Source organism: Emydura macquarii, unplaced genomic scaffold (assembly GCF_026122565.2).
Source record: "Emydura macquarii macquarii isolate MOO-44397 ecotype Brisbane River unplaced genomic scaffold, CSIRO-AGI_Emac_v2 contig_629, whole genome shotgun sequence".
NCBI classification, from domain to species: domain Eukaryota; kingdom Metazoa; phylum Chordata; order Testudines; family Chelidae; genus Emydura; species Emydura macquarii.
Genome location: NW_027130766.1, coordinates 9,591,478 through 9,608,741, shown reverse-complemented (window position 1 = coordinate 9,608,741; position 17,264 = coordinate 9,591,478). Strand labels below are relative to the sequence as shown.

General features: G+C 51.6%; 2 protein-coding genes across 2 annotated transcripts; both read right to left on the bottom strand.

Moving 5' to 3' along the window:
• Positions 1-680: 680 nt before the first annotated feature.
• On the bottom strand, positions 681-6,045 carry RPL27 (ribosomal protein L27). The gene is made up of 5 exons (XM_067541413.1): positions 5,971-6,045; positions 5,527-5,609; positions 3,945-4,114; positions 2,988-3,098; positions 681-1,205 (listed from the first exon to the last, which is right to left on the bottom strand). Exons 2-5 carry the CDS (start codon positions 5,605-5,607, stop codon positions 1,157-1,159), a joined length of 411 nt encoding a protein of 136 aa, XP_067397514.1. The 5' UTR covers positions 5,608-5,609; positions 5,971-6,045; the 3' UTR covers positions 681-1,156.
• A 794-nt stretch (positions 6,046-6,839) lies between these two features.
• RUNDC1 (RUN domain containing 1) lies at positions 6,840-16,145 on the bottom strand. The gene is made up of 5 exons (XM_067541411.1): positions 15,780-16,145; positions 12,110-12,268; positions 11,629-11,827; positions 11,192-11,305; positions 6,840-10,180 (listed from the first exon to the last, which is right to left on the bottom strand). Exons 1-5 carry the CDS (start codon positions 16,143-16,145, stop codon positions 9,321-9,323), a joined length of 1,698 nt encoding a protein of 565 aa, XP_067397512.1. The 3' UTR covers positions 6,840-9,320.
• Positions 16,146-17,264: the final 1,119 nt, after the last annotated feature.

The following is a 17,264-nucleotide window of genomic DNA, read 5'->3' as shown; positions in this document are numbered from 1 at the left end:
CCACCTCCCGAAAGGCAGCGAGGTATGGCAGGGCAGAGACAAGGCTGGGCAGCGCTGGGTGAATCCGTACTAGGGCCAAGCCTCGGGGTGTGCAGCTCCTGGCACCTTTGTACACGTCTGTGTCTTGGGGCCCACCCCTGCCCTCGGCAAGGAACACCTCACTGCCCCAGGCAGCTGCTACTTGCTGCCTCCTGTAGCCAACAGCAGGTGGGTGAGCCCGGCTCTAGAGGTAGGGGTGCCACCCGCACACCAGCAGGAGCCTTGGAACCAACAAGGCAAAGCGTTGTGGGGCAGGCCGTGAGGACACTGCAGCTGGCTGAAATCATCATCCCTTCCCACCACCGGGATGCGGGCCCGGGACACACGTACCAGCCTGACCTCCTACACGCCATATTGGCCATCAGTCCCACTGCAGGCAGAGACCAAGTTTATCAGCTGCTCACACTTCAGCTCCTGATCTTCACTTCCCCCAGTGCACCTCCAATACCTCACCCGCCAGTTGCTCATTAAACCTTTTTGATGAAATGAGGGAACATTTTTGCACAATAGACCCTCTAACTTCAGTCAGTAAATTACGCCTCCGTGATGCGGAGGTTACACCGCCTTCGTTTAAGATTCTAATTTATCTTCTGCTCCCAAAAGGTCAACAGTGCAGGTGGAGACTATTTGAATGAGACACAGTTGCCTTGCCAGGGGAAGAACAACACTTAGCACAGTTAACTTGAAAAAATGAGTATCCCCACTTGCACTGAACATCTCACTCCCTTTCCTAGCCAGAGAACCAAGGCCAACTGGAATACCAGGTCCCCAAATCATCTCCCTGCCCATCAGAGTGGCCTTATTTCACTTCATAACATTTTAGACTACCCAGCTTCCAGGGCTGGAAAGGTGGAGCAGCTGTCATCCACTCAGCAGTGTGTAGGGAGGGCATCAGACACAGAGCTTAGGGCAGTTCTCCACAGCCATCGTGGTTAGTATTTAATTCCATTTAATGCCCCCTGAATGCCTTCCCAGCTGGCTTGGACTGTAATTACCCCTGCAAGCCATTGGACGGAAGCACCGAGCAAGTGACGTTTACACAGCATAGCCAGCTGCTTCGCACCAGGGAACACACCATTTTTTAATAAACATTTATTGATGCAGCCATGTTACAAGTTTAGAATCGCAGCTTCTGGAAGAACCACTTATTCTTGCCAGTCTTGTATCTGAAAGAGATGCACAATCCACACGTCAGGGAACGTGGCAGCCGGGTCCTGAACGAGCCTCAGCCCACGTGGCCGTGAAGCTCACCTCTGCCAAGCTGAAGCTGGGCTCTACAGCAGCCATCACCACCTGGCCCCTCCCTCCGCTGTGCTCATCACCCCTCACCTGCTAGAGTTAAAGCCACTAGTGAGGATCTATTCCCATGGGCACTGCAGCCAGGCAGCCTTGCCATACAGGCCCCACAGCAGAGAGCCCAATACATCATCTTGCTCTTGGCCAGAGAGCACCATGAGAGCAGTGAGGTCAGCTCCTCGTGCAGAGGGTACCACCTCCCTGCTACGCAGGGACTCCTTTAGTCACATCAGGAGCACCAGAGGAAGCTGGGGCGATCCTGCTAGTAAGTGCGGCAAGCCTTTGGGAGGGAGAAAAGCAACACCCCCCCCCCCACCAAATCCCGGGGCAGTGCCTCACCCAGAGGACAGGGGAGGGATAACCCCCCCCCAGAATGTACAACAGCATCTGCCTGAACAGAACTAACTTCTCTGGCTGTTTGGTAGGGTTAAGTGCACCCCAGAGATCTATGCCCCAAACCAAGTTAAATGAGGCCTACGTTTTCCTCACTGACCCTCTGTCCCATCTTTCTGACTATGTTCTCAGATCGGTCGAGACAAGGCCAGACCGGGTCTCAGAGCAGGATGGCAGGGGATGACAGCAACAACTCTTGGCGGTTGCAGGACTGTGACAATTCTCACTGGGTATTTCACAACCCAAAGATATCAAGCTATCTATGCAGCCTCAAGTCAGAAGTCAGCCAGAACAAAACCAGCAGGGTAAGCCTGCTGCTAACGAAGGGGCCAAGGCAGAGAGGATGGCTGCAGAAGCCACTACTCCTTCTGCAGGCGGTTCCAAGAATGGATGCGTGCTTCTTGGTTAGCAGGATGCTAGTGTCAATTGCTTCCTCTGTCGGGGAGGCTCTGGAATAGGCCACTAAAGGCAAATAAATCAGCCTGAAGCACTGATTGCTAAGCTGTCAGTGCAGCCTCAGCACACTGGAGTCATGCACGTTTGCAAAGGAATCCAGCGACGCACGCAGAGCTAACATGTAACTAAGGAACAGGCAGCATGTGCCAGCAAAACTAGAACACAGCCCCCTTAAGGTCTTATCTGTCCCTATGCCTCTCCTTCCGCACCCACTCCCAGCATCAGGCAGGGCTGCTCCCTGCAGTATGTTTGAAGGTGCTTAGGCAAGTGCAGTATTTAATCTTGTAAACGTAACACACTCCATCTTAGAGTGCTTTGCAAGAATCCTGAACCCACCACTAGAACACGACCTCCTTGGGGACAGAAGAGTGACCCTGGGGGACAGAACGTGAGAAAATACTGTATCCAGCTGAAAAGGTAGAAGAACGTTAGGTGAAGGAAGGAAGTAGGCAAATCTTCAACTCAGGCTGTGGCCTGGTGTTAGCAATTTACAATCAGCTCAGAGGATCTTAACCTCCTCAAGCAGCCAAACCCTCCCTCAGTTACTACCCTTGCAGGGACACCACAGCCCTTTTCAGGAGCATGCCAGGACTTCAGCGCTGTACGAACTCAGTGTGCCTGGGGGGCTACCAGCCAACAGCTGACAGGCTGGACACACTTCACTTGAGAATGAGACGCAAGGGGATCTGGGTTGCAGATTTCAATGACTCAGAAACTGAAGCATAAACAGTTTCCTACAGTTCAATAAAGCAGTGAAAACGTAAAAAGCAGCTGGGGGAGGGAGAAACAAGGTTCCAGCTCACCTTTCCTCAAATTTCACCTTGGCTTCACGCCTTGCCTTGCGTTTCAGTGCAGGGTCCCTGAACACATCTTTATTGACAATGGTTTTGTCCAGAGGAATATCAACAGAATACCTGAGAGAGAGAGAGCAGCAGGCTTTGAAACACACAAGATGCATCACACCCACATGCCAGGATGTGGAGTGAGGAGCAGATAGCTAGCCTGAGTCTGTCTAGGCCATGCACATCTCCTGCCAGCCCACAGAAACATAGCTAAGAGACAGACTCACGCCAGTGCCCCTAATAATCCAGGAGTCCTCAGCACCCCGAGCCAGCAGATAGTGGGAGAGGTGCCAGGTTGCGTTTCTGGATGGGGAGTAGGCTTGCTTGGCACCGCTGTGCATTCAGCAGCACATAACAATGGCAGAACTGGGGAAGGGAAGGCAGTGACCAGGATTGCATGATACTGTCACGCTGGAATCCCCCAATTCCCAACAATACGATACCCAGGTCATTCTATAGCACTTTCCATCAGTAGATGCAAAGGAGATCCATATCATTATTACAAATCCTTTTCAGAGCTTACAGGAGGTACATGGTGTCTCCAGCCAAAGAAAAAAAATGAAAGGCCTAAATAATGGCCAATGCCACAGGAGATTCACTGTGGGAGAGGTCAGTGGACAAATTCTGGTGTGAGTGTCAGCCTGAATCCTGACAATAAAAGGATGGGAAAGATCCTGGATGTCCCACCCCAACTCTGGAATCCCACAAGCTAATTACCACTGGCCCCTGAAGTTAGCATCCTGCAAATCTACTCATTGTGCAGCATAAGGACATAACTGAAGAAGAATCTCAGAAGAGCAGATTTCTAGGCTTTACCAAAGAGAAAAGCAGATCTGAGCGTGCGCCATGCTGAAGGACACTAAAGGCAGTTTCCTAGTTCTGTTAGCAGCACATTAGCGACCCCCCAAGCCTGCTCACCTGGTGGGCATTAGATGGTTGTAGTTATAAACCTTCACAAAAGATTTGATCTTGGACCTCTTCGCTATCTTCTTTTTGCCCATTGCAGCAGTTACCTTCCGTGGGTACCGATCAATACCAGCCACCAGGGCGTGGCTATATGGCCGGTCCGAGGTGCCATCATCAATGTTCTGAAACACACAGGAGACCTATCAGCAACACACAGACACCTGGATTCTGGGACGTCACTGTGGGTTCTTTTTACCTTTTGAATGCACAAAAACTGCTACAGCCCAATAAGTTCAAGGCTTTGGAGGGAGATTGCACCCTGCCATTTGGCTGAGAACCCAAAACAAAATCCTCTGCTATGTGAGCAAATCCAAAGCCCCCAGGCCACAAAAAGCAGCACTATGGGAAGCCTCCGGAATGCTCATGCTGTGTTCCAGGGAATGCTTAGACTAGAGGCTTCTCTTCTGCAGGTGTGCAACTCCCATGAACAACAACAGGATGTACGCAACAACCTCAGACTACTAGCTCTAGGAGTTCATGTTTGTATGCACCTCTGTTCTCAGCCCGATGAGCACCACCTGGATGACAGGTTTCCAGATGCTGCTCGGTAACAGCCAGACAAAGCAGGTACCTAATTACCTTAGGTGCTAATCTAGCCCTTGTGACGGCAAGATCCGAGTGCCTCACAGTCTTTAATGTATTTATCTTCACAATACCCCGAGAGGTGGGCAGCACTATTATTGTCATGTACAGATGAGAACCTGAGGCACAAAGGTTATGCCTGCACTGCTGCTGGGGGGTTGGATTCCCAGCCCGGGTAGACAGACGCAGGCTAGCTCTGCTCAAGTGAGGGCACTAAACGTAATAGCGGGGACACTGCTGCACGAGGTGCCGGAGTTTAAATCCAACTGAACCCCTGGGTCCAAACTCAGGTGGCTAGCATGCGTCTGTCCACTCCTGCTGGGAATCACAACCCCAGCTGCAGCACAGACATACCCAGAGAGATTAAGTGACCTGTCCAAGTTCAGAAAGCAAGTGTGCAACACAGCAGGAAATTGGCCCTGGGTCTCCCAAGTCCTAGATTAGTACCAGATCCACTGGACAATCCTTTACATCCAGGTGTAGCATAAAGGTCTGTGCACCTGCCTCTCCATGCCATGACCCACTCAGCAATCGTTAACCAACCCTCACAACCCTCACTGAACACATGCAGAATCTACGGCTACAGCGGCTGATTTAAGGCACAAGACCACGGAGGGATTAAGTGACAGAACGAAGATTAGAACCCAGAACCCCCCGGCTCGTGTTCAGAACAGGCCTCTGGCCAGCGCAGGAGGGCGCAAACAGCTGTGCAGAGTTATGAGATTCGGGCTCTGTAAGTATGACCCGTGTTCACGTGTCGCCAACGGACGGGGAGCAAATCACTCATGAACGCCGACATCTGCAGGCGGTGCCTTCCCGTAGCGCCCAGGCGAAGCCCGGCACCCAGCCCGCCCGCCGAGGGGCTGGGCCATTAGGCCACCAACGTCTAACGCGACTCGCTGGCTCCTGCGGGCCGGGCTCTGGGCTCAGGCTGGCCCGCAGCGGGGTTTACCTTCACGATGACAGCTTTACGGCCCGAGTAGCGCCCGGCCAGCACGAGCACCACCTTCCCGGGCTTCATGAACTTCCCCATCTCTGCCGGAGGAGAAGAGAAGAGAAGAGACGTTCGCAGGCGGGCAGCGAGCCAGGCCGGGGCCCCGACCCACCGAGTGACCGCCAGGGGCTGCCCCCGCCGCCCACGGGACCGGCCTGCTGCCCCTCGCCGGCAGCCGCCCCCTGCACGGACCCCGCCCCCCCCGACAGCCGCAGGGCCCCCCACGCCGCGCAGCCCCTCCCCGAGCCCGTGCGTCCCGGCAGGAAGGTCCGGGCAGCCCCCGCCCCGTCCATCGCCCAGAGCGGCCCTTCCCCATCGCCCCCGGCCAAGCCCCCCCGCCCCGGCCCCGCGCACCCCGCGGATGGCGGCCGATCCCAGTCCTCCCCCCCCCCCGAAACTCACCGAGAGCCCGGCTCCGATGGCGCCCAGACCGGAAAAGGAAGACGCGGCCGCTTTGCCGACCTTTCACCCCGCGCCGCGCTTCCGGACACCTGACTTCCGCTTCCTCCTGCGCAGGGGCCAGCCTCAGCCAGGGCTATCACGCATGCGCGGGTTAACGCAGGTGAAAGGTCGGGGGCCGGCGGCAGGAGCCTGGCGTGTCGCCTCCCGGGTCCCGGAGCGGTCCCGCAGGCCGGGCCTAGGGGGAGGGGCAGCGGGAGCCGCCCCCGTTCTCTCGCCTGCAGGGACAGACAGCGCCTAGCACAGCGAGCCTGAGGCCTCGCTCCTTGGCGGGTTTGGGGTAGCAGCTGCAGCCCCCCGCCTGGACCGGGCAGTGCTACAGCTGCCGCGGCGGGTAGCCCTCCGCCCCCTGCCCTGTGAGGGCGTGTATCGGCCCTGCCTTGTCAAACCCCCCAACAGAACTCTGATGGGCGGGGAAGGGTGATAGTGACAGACCCACACAGGCTCCCCCTCCCCCGCCCCCCACCACACCCACACACACCCATGGCAAAGTCCCTAGGGCAGGTAGTTTCCATGTGTCAGCTGAGGCCTGCTTCAGGCAGCAGGGCCATTTTACAATGGACACTCCTTCCCTCAGGCCAAGGTAGCCTCTTCCTCTCCACCCAACGCAGCCCCTGTGCCATGGACCTACTGCACTGCGTCTTCACCATTTTTTATTTCTAGTGAGACATCATCTGACTCCTTTGGTCCGTGTGTCCTCGCTGAGCTGTTTTTCGTTACCGATAGAGGTCCTGGCTCTAGGTATGCACTGCAGAGCCAAAGGCTAGAGGGGATGGGAGGGTGCATTAACAGTTTATATATTCATGTACAAGTAGGAATACAACATACACAAACTACTATTTTATTATCAGCAACAGATACTGTTCTCACCACAACACAAATACGTTCATCCTATTGCACATATGAACATCAGAACAAAATCAACATCAGAAATAAAACAAAGCAGATATCTGGAAAACTGGGCTACAACAAACTTCTCCAGCATAGCACTGTAAACACAAAAGGGAGCTAAGAATTACAGTACCTGAAGACAAGATGCTTTATGGAACCATTTAGAACCCCAGAAAGGTCTTTCCAGCAATCAGACATTTCACACATTTCAACTGTCAACTTACATGTAACTGCCACGGATCTGACAAAATCATGCATAGATTTCAGACAAAAAATAGCCAAACCAGAACGGGGAATGTTCCATGGAAATGATTCTTGAATTAAATCTTGCCTCTCCAGCTAATATTAATGTAGTTGTTCATTGGTAATTCCAAAATTTGCTGTCCAGAAAGACAAGTTTATCTGGATAAATCGGCTTGGAATTTTTCACACTTGGACAACAGTCTTTGAAAATATATAAATAGTTTCATATTTGAAAGCTACATGAAAACAGTTTCCACATAGATTCACTGCTGCTGGTTTTCATTGTATTTCAGTAAACTAAATCTGCATTTAAAAAAAGTGAACGAATGTGTTATTAACTACTAATTTGTCCTTAAGGAAACTAACACTCTCCTTACAGTGTTCCATAAATGTCACTTTGCACCCAATATGCAAACAATTTTGGGAATATAATCAAGTGGAGCAGATTCTGGTCTCTTGAAGTTAGTGCAGCTTTGTCATTGACTTCAATGAGAGCAGATTGGCCCTAGTGTTCAGCGTCCAAAATCTCTAGTGTCAGTCTATGTAATTCTAGATGTTTTCCCAAAGAATAGCTTTAATGGTTTTTATACAGAAATAAAGTTGAAGCCAGCAACCTTACTGCACCAAACTGTGCGCGCAAATGAGAGCAATTGGCAGTAAGGAAACATTGCTTTTCAAGTTTCAAAGTGAGCTATTATGGACTGGCATGGAGAAACCGGGAATAAAGCAACTACCTTTACAGCACCTTCTAACTATTAAATGTACAACTGGGAGGGTCAATCCCAACCCATCCCCCATGTGCCAGAGACCAGGATATTCCTGTTTTGCCAGGAAGCTGAACGGAACAGGACACACAGGAGGCCAGACAGAGGCACTGCTATTTCCAATATAAACCCCTCTACCTGCAGTTCAGGGCATCACTGAGCACATAGGAAGATGACCACTCTCCTCAGCTCTACTTCAGATGCTCTCAGTTCTCTTTTGATGCCAGAAGAGACTTTTCTCATGCAGCCTAAATGCCATGTGGATTACTACCACAACATCACTAACTGCTTTGACTGCAGACCTTGCTGTAACAGTGCAGAAAGCTTTGCCCTCAGACCAGCAGAAAATGCTCTCACAATAACCAAATCCACTTGATGTAGAAAGTTGCTGGCTAAGGGATACTGACCACAGAAGTGCTTTTAAGAATTGCATTGGGAATTTGAGACATCTATAAACTATCACAATTTATTTTCTACAAGGAGCTGTGTAAGCAACTGCTCTTGCAGCACGAGGCTAATAATTAACCCAAGTTAAACATGGTAACTGGAAAAGGGAATATTTGTTTACAGTTGCTAAACCAATGCATCTGCAATAAAACCCTGGACTGATGGCTTCAGAACTTTGACCATCGCTTCAAGAAGGTGCTCAGATTCTTACACAATGCACGTGAATGCTCAATCCAGTCATCTGTCACCACGTAGTCTGAAGAATCTGCCAATGTGTATGGATTTCCACAGCCACTAATCCTGCAAGATACAAACCAATAAGCACCTACCGCTCAGAGGAGAAACTGTTCCCAGACTTCTCGTACATTCAAAATCTAAATATAAGTGGAGGAGGAGATTTCTAACTCCACCACTGGGCAAGCTGCATGAAGCCTAAGTGGCAGAAGTAAGATGTAGCTGTCAAAAAGCCACACTCAGCTCTGTATGAAACAGCAAAATGCCACAAGTGACATCTTTTAGACTAAACATTCTGGGGCTGACAATGTAGCCACAGCATAGGAACCACTTCCACTGAACTCCATGGGAGCTGCTCCTATGCATTGGCTGTAGAATCAGGCCCTTTTTCCTACATTTGAAACAGCGGTTCACTCCTGCCTAATGCATGTGGCAGCGGCAAGGCACCTACAGATGGGTGCAGCAACTCTGCTGCATTAGCATAGGTCTGGGTGAGGTAGCGCAGAGCCCAAACATCTACAGCATTTCCTCACAGGTGGTCTTGTACACAGGTTTCCAGTGTTGACACTAAACGGCTACTCTAATAACCACAATCAGCTTCAAAGGGGACAAGTTAGGTCATAAACAAGGCTCCTTGAGCCCAACTGCTTCTCCTCTAGCCTCATAAGTTAATACATTCCTATTGGGGAAAGGGGCTGCTCTGCAAAGGACACATCAAAAAGCATCTCTGATGTTTTTCAGCTGCCGGACAGCCAGGTCAACAGGAAGGTTGAACTTTAAGTTGCTCAGGCGGCTGAGAATGTTGAGTGCACTCTCAAAGCCAGTGTTGGCCATGTAGCTCCAGGGCTGATAGTGAGACTGTATGAGAGCCCCAGATTTGCAGATCAGATTCACCCAAGAGACCAGACGCTGCTCATTTAATGCCATACACACCAGGGCTTTCAGTTCAGAGTCCGCGCTGCGCTTGAATGGATCATGCTCTGTGAGGACAATGTGAATAGCCGTCAGCAGGCTCTGCTTGGGGGTAACAGTGATGCCTCCCGTCACAGGAAGGGCAAACGACTGGGAGAGTTTGCGTGCTGGGGACTCCACGAAGGCACGGCCGTTCTTGGTATTGTAATACTTCACAAAGAGCTCCCAGGGGTGCATGGTCTGTGGTGACGAGGTGAATGCAGGAATCAGGCACGCAATGGGTGCCAACACCAGGCTCATCCCTGGAGAAGAGGCATAGAGCCCATGAGCCATCAAGTCTCGTATGGCAATGGTCAGCTCCTTCCGCACAGCCAGAGTCAGCTCATCTCTCCCTCCTAAAGAGACATCCTGCATGCTCACGTGGCCGAGCACATGATCCTGGTGCTTCAGTGCCAGCTGCCTCACTTGGTCTACAGACAGTTCCAGTTTCTTAATTAAGGGAGAATAGTCCTTATTGGCCTGGTCCTTCTGCCAGAGGGTGCGGGGGATCTGACCAGTAGCGCAGCCAAACTGACTGACAGCGAATATCTGCAGCACAGCAAGCATGCGACGCATAAGGTGCAGACCTGCTTCTCGCATCTTCCTGGCATCCTCTGGGTTCACTGGTTAGTTAGGGGAAAGAGGAAATGTGGTCATTAGAGAATCCGATTTATCTCTGCTTGTCCCTAACACAGGGAGCTCATCACACACTCCACTAGGGGATGCTTTTGCTCTGGTGTTGCTGGGTGGGGGGAGGGGGGTGATTCATGCTGCTTTGCTCAAGAGAAACTGGCAGCTTCTCAGCACTCACACAAACTGGAAAACGGGGCATTCACGCATCCCATTCTCAAACTGCATTATCCACCTCATATCATGTGGCAGAGGATGAGTCCTACTCTGTGTGCTCTTCTAGAAGGCACAAGTGACCAAAGCAGAATTTCAAGATCTCTAAAGGCAGATTCATGAGGGGAGAGGGTGTTTCAGACACAGATTTGTGGATAGCTCAGCATCAGAAGGGTAATTACAAGGTGCCAGAAGCTTTTGTGGAAGGACGTTGCTGATGTGCAGGGAACTAGTTGTTTCAGGGAATAAACTAGCCTGCTCACTCCAGAACCTGGGACAAAATCAAGCTCTTGCCACAAGCGGGTGTGTCTCATTGTAATCTATAAAGAACAATAAGCTCCACCAGCTGGTGATATCTGCTGATGAAGAGTCCAGGACTAGAACAGCTGGAGTTGTGCAGGCCAGGACTGAGGTGCACTGGTAAAACTACAGTATGTCAGGAAAGATGGCACAGAAGCTTGTTAGGATTACATCTGCTGCTAGATAATTATCAGAAGCCCCTCACTTTTGAGAGCTCCAAGTTCACCCAAGTTAAAGAATGTCCTATCCCTCAATAATGTGTTGGTGCGACTCACTGTACAATCACACTGGCCAGCATGGAAAGGTAAGAGTTCAAACATGAGGTTTCTGGTTTATTGGCTGGATCAATGAAAGAGTAAGGGAAACCAGCCCTAACAGTGAAAAGCAACACTGAATTTAGAAAGGGATGGCACACCAGTTCCAGCAGGTTGTAAGCTGGCTGGCCAACACAACACGAAGCCACAAGAGCTCAACACTTGTAAATTGCCCACCTCTGTTATTCCCAGGGGGCAGCCTGGCATTTGATTTGCAGGGGCCACTTCCAGGCTTTCCACCTGAGCATTCACAATGTCCATCCTCCACCTGGCCGGGACTTCCAAGTTCATCTAAAATGAGGAATCCACAATGACAGCAGTTAGTGATTTTGCATCTCTACATCAGCTGGAAGATTGAGACTACCTATCCCAGGCTGTAGGTCAGCATTGCTTCATATTTCTCTACACATGGGGGACCCTCCTGCCTCGCAACATGATGCCTATAAGTGCCCCAGGTTCTCCCCAAACTATCACCCCACTACGGAGAGGTCTGTGCGATCCTGGGCCCAGATTCTGCCCCCTTCCTCTCCAATGCAAACCATGCTATACCCAAGATGACCCCACTGCACCAATGAGCAGCTCTCCTGCTTGTCTAAGCAAAACCCAGCACTGACCCTGAATGAAGCTGATGAACATTTCAAGGTCCCGTATTTGCGTCTTCAGCTGTTCCACCAGCTGCTCCTTCACCCTTGCAGGATTGACAATCTGGGCAACAGCTGCATCCACCTGCTGCCGCAGCTCTTCTGGGGACAGCGACGCGATATCCTCATTCAGGTTCATATCCAGCTTCTTTATTAACTCCTCTATAATCACCTGCAGAACATGACATGATCTCATGCAGCCCTTCCACCAGCAGAGCCAGAATGCTGCTTTCACTTACCCTTTCGTTATTTTGGGGTGAGGCCAGCGCGGGCTTTATTCTATTCACTAACAGTAAATTGTAGTAGTCCCTATGGATTATATTCATGGAAGCAGAAAGATTTATGATGTTGGATTACAGCTGCCTGAGCCAGCACTGGCCAGCATGCTACTGTTCTGAAAGAGGCACTAGCTGCTGTTAAGAAAGGGCATTGGAGAAGGATCCAGATGCTTTACCCGCTGTCTTTCCATGACCATGGACTGGGGTAGCGAATCATAGCTGCCCTCTTGGTAAGCGAATGTCTCCAAGTCATCTAGCTGCGTCTTGAGCTGCATGATCAGCTCTCGCTGCTTCTCCTTCCGGGCCTCGATTCGCTCCTGATTCTCCTGCTCACTCTGAAATGAGTTTATTGAAAAAGAAATTGAACATCCCACTTCATAGCCAAAGCCCTGGAGACAGGATTGTTACACAAGACACGTTTGTCTGTTAACCTCACAGCCCGTGAAACCAGCAAGTTCTGTGCACTCTCACTGACAAGAGGCTGCAGGCATTCCAGCCCAGTCACCTCTATACAAAAGCAGCCTTTCTGCAGGCATCTTGCACCTCATACTCCAGTCAGAAACCTCAGCAAGTAGAGAATTTTGTTGTAAGTAGCCAGATGATGAGCATGTATCATAGCGACTTCTGGTGTTCTTACACACTTCAGAGTGAAGCAGCAATGTACACAATGAGCCTAACCCCATGCCCTGCATGACAGATAAAAGTCAAGGCTCTGTGCACTGGTATATACTAACAATATACAAAATCCTTCTATAGCTCACTCATGGCAAGTGCGCACTAGAGGTTTGGGCACTGCTTTTGGATGCAGTTGCATTAGGTGTGCATGTGCTTTGCCAACCACAGAAAGCTACCCCAGTTTCAGCCCCCAGATCTTTCCTACACCGTATTACAATCACTAACTGCACAGCACTTTATCTTGGTATAACCTGAAGGGGATATCTGGAATAGGTTTTCTGGATAATGCACTAAAACTGTACATAAATTAAACAAATACAACCCGTTATTTCTCAGTCAAAAGGTAGATTTATATTGAAAGTGGCACTTACCGAGCCCTCCAGGTATTAAGCATGGGAGTAAAAGGCAGAAATATTAAATTACATTCTAAATTAGATTTGGGTTTGTTTGGAGGGGGAGGGGAGTTCCAAATAAAGTAGCTGAAATTTTATTTATTTAAATAAAACCTCATTATTCCACAGACATTTGGGACCCTCCTGAATTACATAAAAGCCAATTAGTACCAAGACCACAAACCGTCTCTGCTTCTGCATGAAACTCAAGGGTAATGAAGGTTCCCAGCAAGCGTTTGAACTGACCTGACTTCATTCTTGACTTTGCAAGCAGTACTAATATCTAATAGAATGAGAGAGCCAGAGCTCATTCGGCTCCCTGTCCTCACCACTGCCAACTCAGGGCAGTAAACAAGCGAGGTTAAATTGGAGCATTTTAAGACTGCAGATGGGCAGGGAATGGTCATTAGCCAAGGTCTGGTATACAAGACTGGAGTGGGAATGAAAGACTTGTGACAGTACCTTATTTAAAAACTGATTCATTTGCAAAGCAGCAACATGAACAGTGAGGGTGTGGATGAAGCTTCTTTGCTTCTGTGAGTAGCAGTCTCTGCCTGCTGTTTTTGGTGATGTAATAGCTGCTTAGCAGGTTTTAGTAACATTAAAAAAAGGAAACCACAATCATCCAGATTTCCCACATGCAAAGAGGCAGCAACATTCACACTAGGCCTCCTCATCCCTTCTCCAGCATGAGTTGGCCCCTTGCACAGGGCTTCCCCAGTAGCTGGTAGCAGCTGCTGAATCTCCACTACTGCTTCAGCTGTGGGGGCCCTGGCTAGGCCCAGCACCCTGATGCAGCCCCAGGCATAATTTGCTATGACACTCCTTGTTCATTGTGCTTGAGGAAAAGGTGGAGAGGAATGTGGAACTGTAAATACAATTTATCTGCACAGATGTCAGATCAAATGGGAGAGGTCAGCTTCCCCTGTTTTGATGCCAGTGGAAAGGGAACTGTAAAGCTGGAGGCTAACATGCAGGTTACAGTAAGGTATTAATGCTGTGTAGAGACCAAACATTACCAGTGAGCTAAGCTAATGAATCACACTGGAGAAATTCAGATGGATTCTGTATCCTAACTATCTTGTACTGCTCCTGGGAAACACACACTAATCATTCTCAGCACAAGGGGTCAGAATGGGGGAAAAAAGTGGATACATTTCTACAAGTTCCACCCACACTTCAGCAAACATGCAGCTTTGGCTACTGCTATTACTATTAGCCATTACATATTAACTGCTATCAAGAAATATTACCACTCTGAAACCAGTTTCAACTGTTAACAGTTCAGCTGAATTTTTAACTCCTCTTAAAAGGGATTTAGAGAGACACTGATGGAGCCTGAACCATAGGAAGTCTGTCCTATTAAGGGTCTGAACTTGTGCACGTGAAGCAGGGGAAGGGGGGTTGTTTAGTGTCCAAGATGAGGCTACATCTTCCACTGAACCTGTTCAGTCCCTCTCCATTCAGCATGTGAGGCTGTCCATATACTTAAATGGTGGGTGAGGTCAGAAATACACTGGCCAGGCAGAATCATGCTGCACTTCATCTTTGTAGGATGTATCACATCAACTTTCTTCATATCATTACTACTGGGCACACTGTACCTTCTCATCTGAACTGGGGATTTCATGGCTGAGTTTCAAGTGAACTTTCATTTTAAGAGTCTGTCCACACTGTGAATCAACCAAGGTTAAGAAAGCCCTGTGCAGATGAGTCTAACTGTGTTTGTACCTAAATTAAACGGTGCTTTAGCCCAAGGCCAGATTAGTCCACAGTCTAATCTAACAGTCTGGCCCCACGCACACAAGTTGGATGAAGCCATTTTACAACCTCAGTTGTGGATTTTGGGTCCTTTGACCTTGAGTCAGTCCCCTGTAAACTGCACAATTCAGGAGATCAGATATTGCAAGCAGTGCCATTCCACTCATCTGGGTGTGACAACGGTGTACTTAGCATCCATGACTCATGAGACAAGCATGCTCAACACCTGCCCAGCAGAGAGAGTCACAGATAGAAGCACTAGGTGTGACAGAAAACAGTAAATCTGACTTTTACTGACTTCCCCCCGGCATCTCTGATATCCTCAGAGAAGGGCCATCGGTATCACTCCCGCTGAGGGGGCCTGTGTGAAGTGGCACAGCTGCTGCTTTGCTCCTGTAGCACAGATACTTCAGCCTTGTCTACACTAGCACTTCTGCTGGCTAAACGTTTGTGGCCGGGCACACCGCCGAGCAACCTAGGTTTTGATGGCGTGACGCACAAGCGCTGGTGTGGACAGGAGACGCTCTCCTGCCAGCCAAGCGAGCGCGGCTCACCTAGGTGATTTTCTCCCCTCCACCTACCAGGGCGACAGAAGGGCTCTGAGAGCAGCACAGCTGCACCGACACAGATGTGCGGCTGTAGGTTGTGAGGGTGACCACAGCAATGAAAGGGGTTGTGTGTCTGCAGTAAACCCACCCGCAGGAGGCAGTCCCTGTCCTCATCTAAAGGGACTCCACTCAGCCGGAGGCACAGGTCTGTCCTGTCCCAAGATCTGTCCGGAGAGAATCTGACAGGCCGAGCTGAGGAAGGTGTTGTGTGTGCAGCCAGACCGGCCCCCCCCCGCCGCACAGTTCGTGGGGGTGTCACACAGCGGGGGGGGGGGGCAGTTAATAGACGTATGAGCGTCTGGCTGTGAACGGGCGGGGCAGGACGGACTCTCGCTCGGTCGCCCCCCGCCCCCGCCCCGGGCCGGCTCCGTGCGCCCCGCCGCGCCCCGGCCCAGCCCGGCCGCACTCACCGGGGTCTCCCCGAGCCCGAGCCCGTCCCCCAGCGCGGCCGGGCAGCCGCGGAAGGCGAACTCCTCGAGGTCGCGCAGGAGCCGCTGCTGCTCGGCGGGCCCGGCCCGCGCCACCTGGCGGAGGCGGAACTGCACCTGGGCGAAGTGCGAGGCGAGCGCCAGCAGCGCCCCGTGCAGGCGGCGGCGCTCGTCGCGGAGCCGCGGCAGCGAGCGGGGCGAGCCCCCCGGCGAGCCCGGCCCCGAGCCCGGCCCCGGCCCCGAGCCCGGCCCGCCTGGCTCCCCGGCCTCCCCCTCGTCCGCCACCGCCCCCACCGGGGCCCAGCGCTCCCCGGGGCCCAGCGCCCCGCCCTCCGCCTCCATCTCCATCTCCGCGGGCCCGGGGTCGGGGCCGGGGCCAGAGCCAGGCCCCTCGGCAGCGCCGGCCGCCGCCATCTTCCCGGAAGCGCGCCCTCCCGGGGGAGACTGAGGGGCGGCGCCTCCGGCAAACTGGGCGGGACTTAGAGCGGGGGGGGGGGGGGGGGCTCTGTGTGTGGGTAGGGTTTATATGCAGCGCGGGGCGGGGCATGATGGAGGGGCGGGGCTTATCTCAAAGTAGAGCTGGGAAAACTGTCCATCAAATATACCTCTTACCCCCCCCCCCCCGCCCAAAGCCCTCCACTCCCCCTCCCCCCACCCACCGGACTCGGCCCCACCCGCCCACTGGCCCCTCCCACATCAAGGCCCTTCCCACAGGGGGGGCCCATCCCCATCGCCCCCTCAGCCCCCTCATGGCTCCCTAGTGCCTCCCCCATCTGGGCCTTTCCCCAGCCCGGGCCCCAGGCCTCAGAAGAGGGGCATTCACTGAGGGCCCTGGATCCTCTCCGTGTCCAAGGAGCTGCGTGTCTCCCACACGGCTGAGGAAGAGGAGTTTCTTTAAAAAGCAAGGGGTGCAGGGAGAATGACGACGAGGTGCGGATGGGAATGACAACCATGCCAAGAAACGGGACAGAAAAGAACCCAGAGCAGCCCTGGGGCAACAGGTTTAAACGGACACACGCTGGGCTCAGTGATTTCCACTTCCTGCTGTGCTAACTCTCTGAGATTCTCTCAGCTCTTCATTTATGTTTGGGGCAGCTCCTGCCCCAGTAGTTGCTTGCGCTAACTAAAGTGTTTCATGCAGATTCTTGTTTTCTGCTCTCCTTTTTTAAGATCATTTAAACTTTTTTTCTTCTTTTCCCTCCTTTTCATGATTCCAAATGAATTTGGTGCTTGCAAAACACACAAATGACAGACGTCAGAGATGGAAAATACATTCTTATGATCTGTTTTCTGTTTCCCTGGCAATGCAGGCCATTGTCCCCAGACCATGAAAAGATCTTAGCCCAAGTGCTTTGCTGCCCTGATGAACACCAAGGAGCCAGAGTCCTGTCCTCACAGCGCTCCCAGGTTTCTGTTTAAATCTTGCAGGTATGGTATTTTGATGTGATCTCCCTGACACACTCGCCA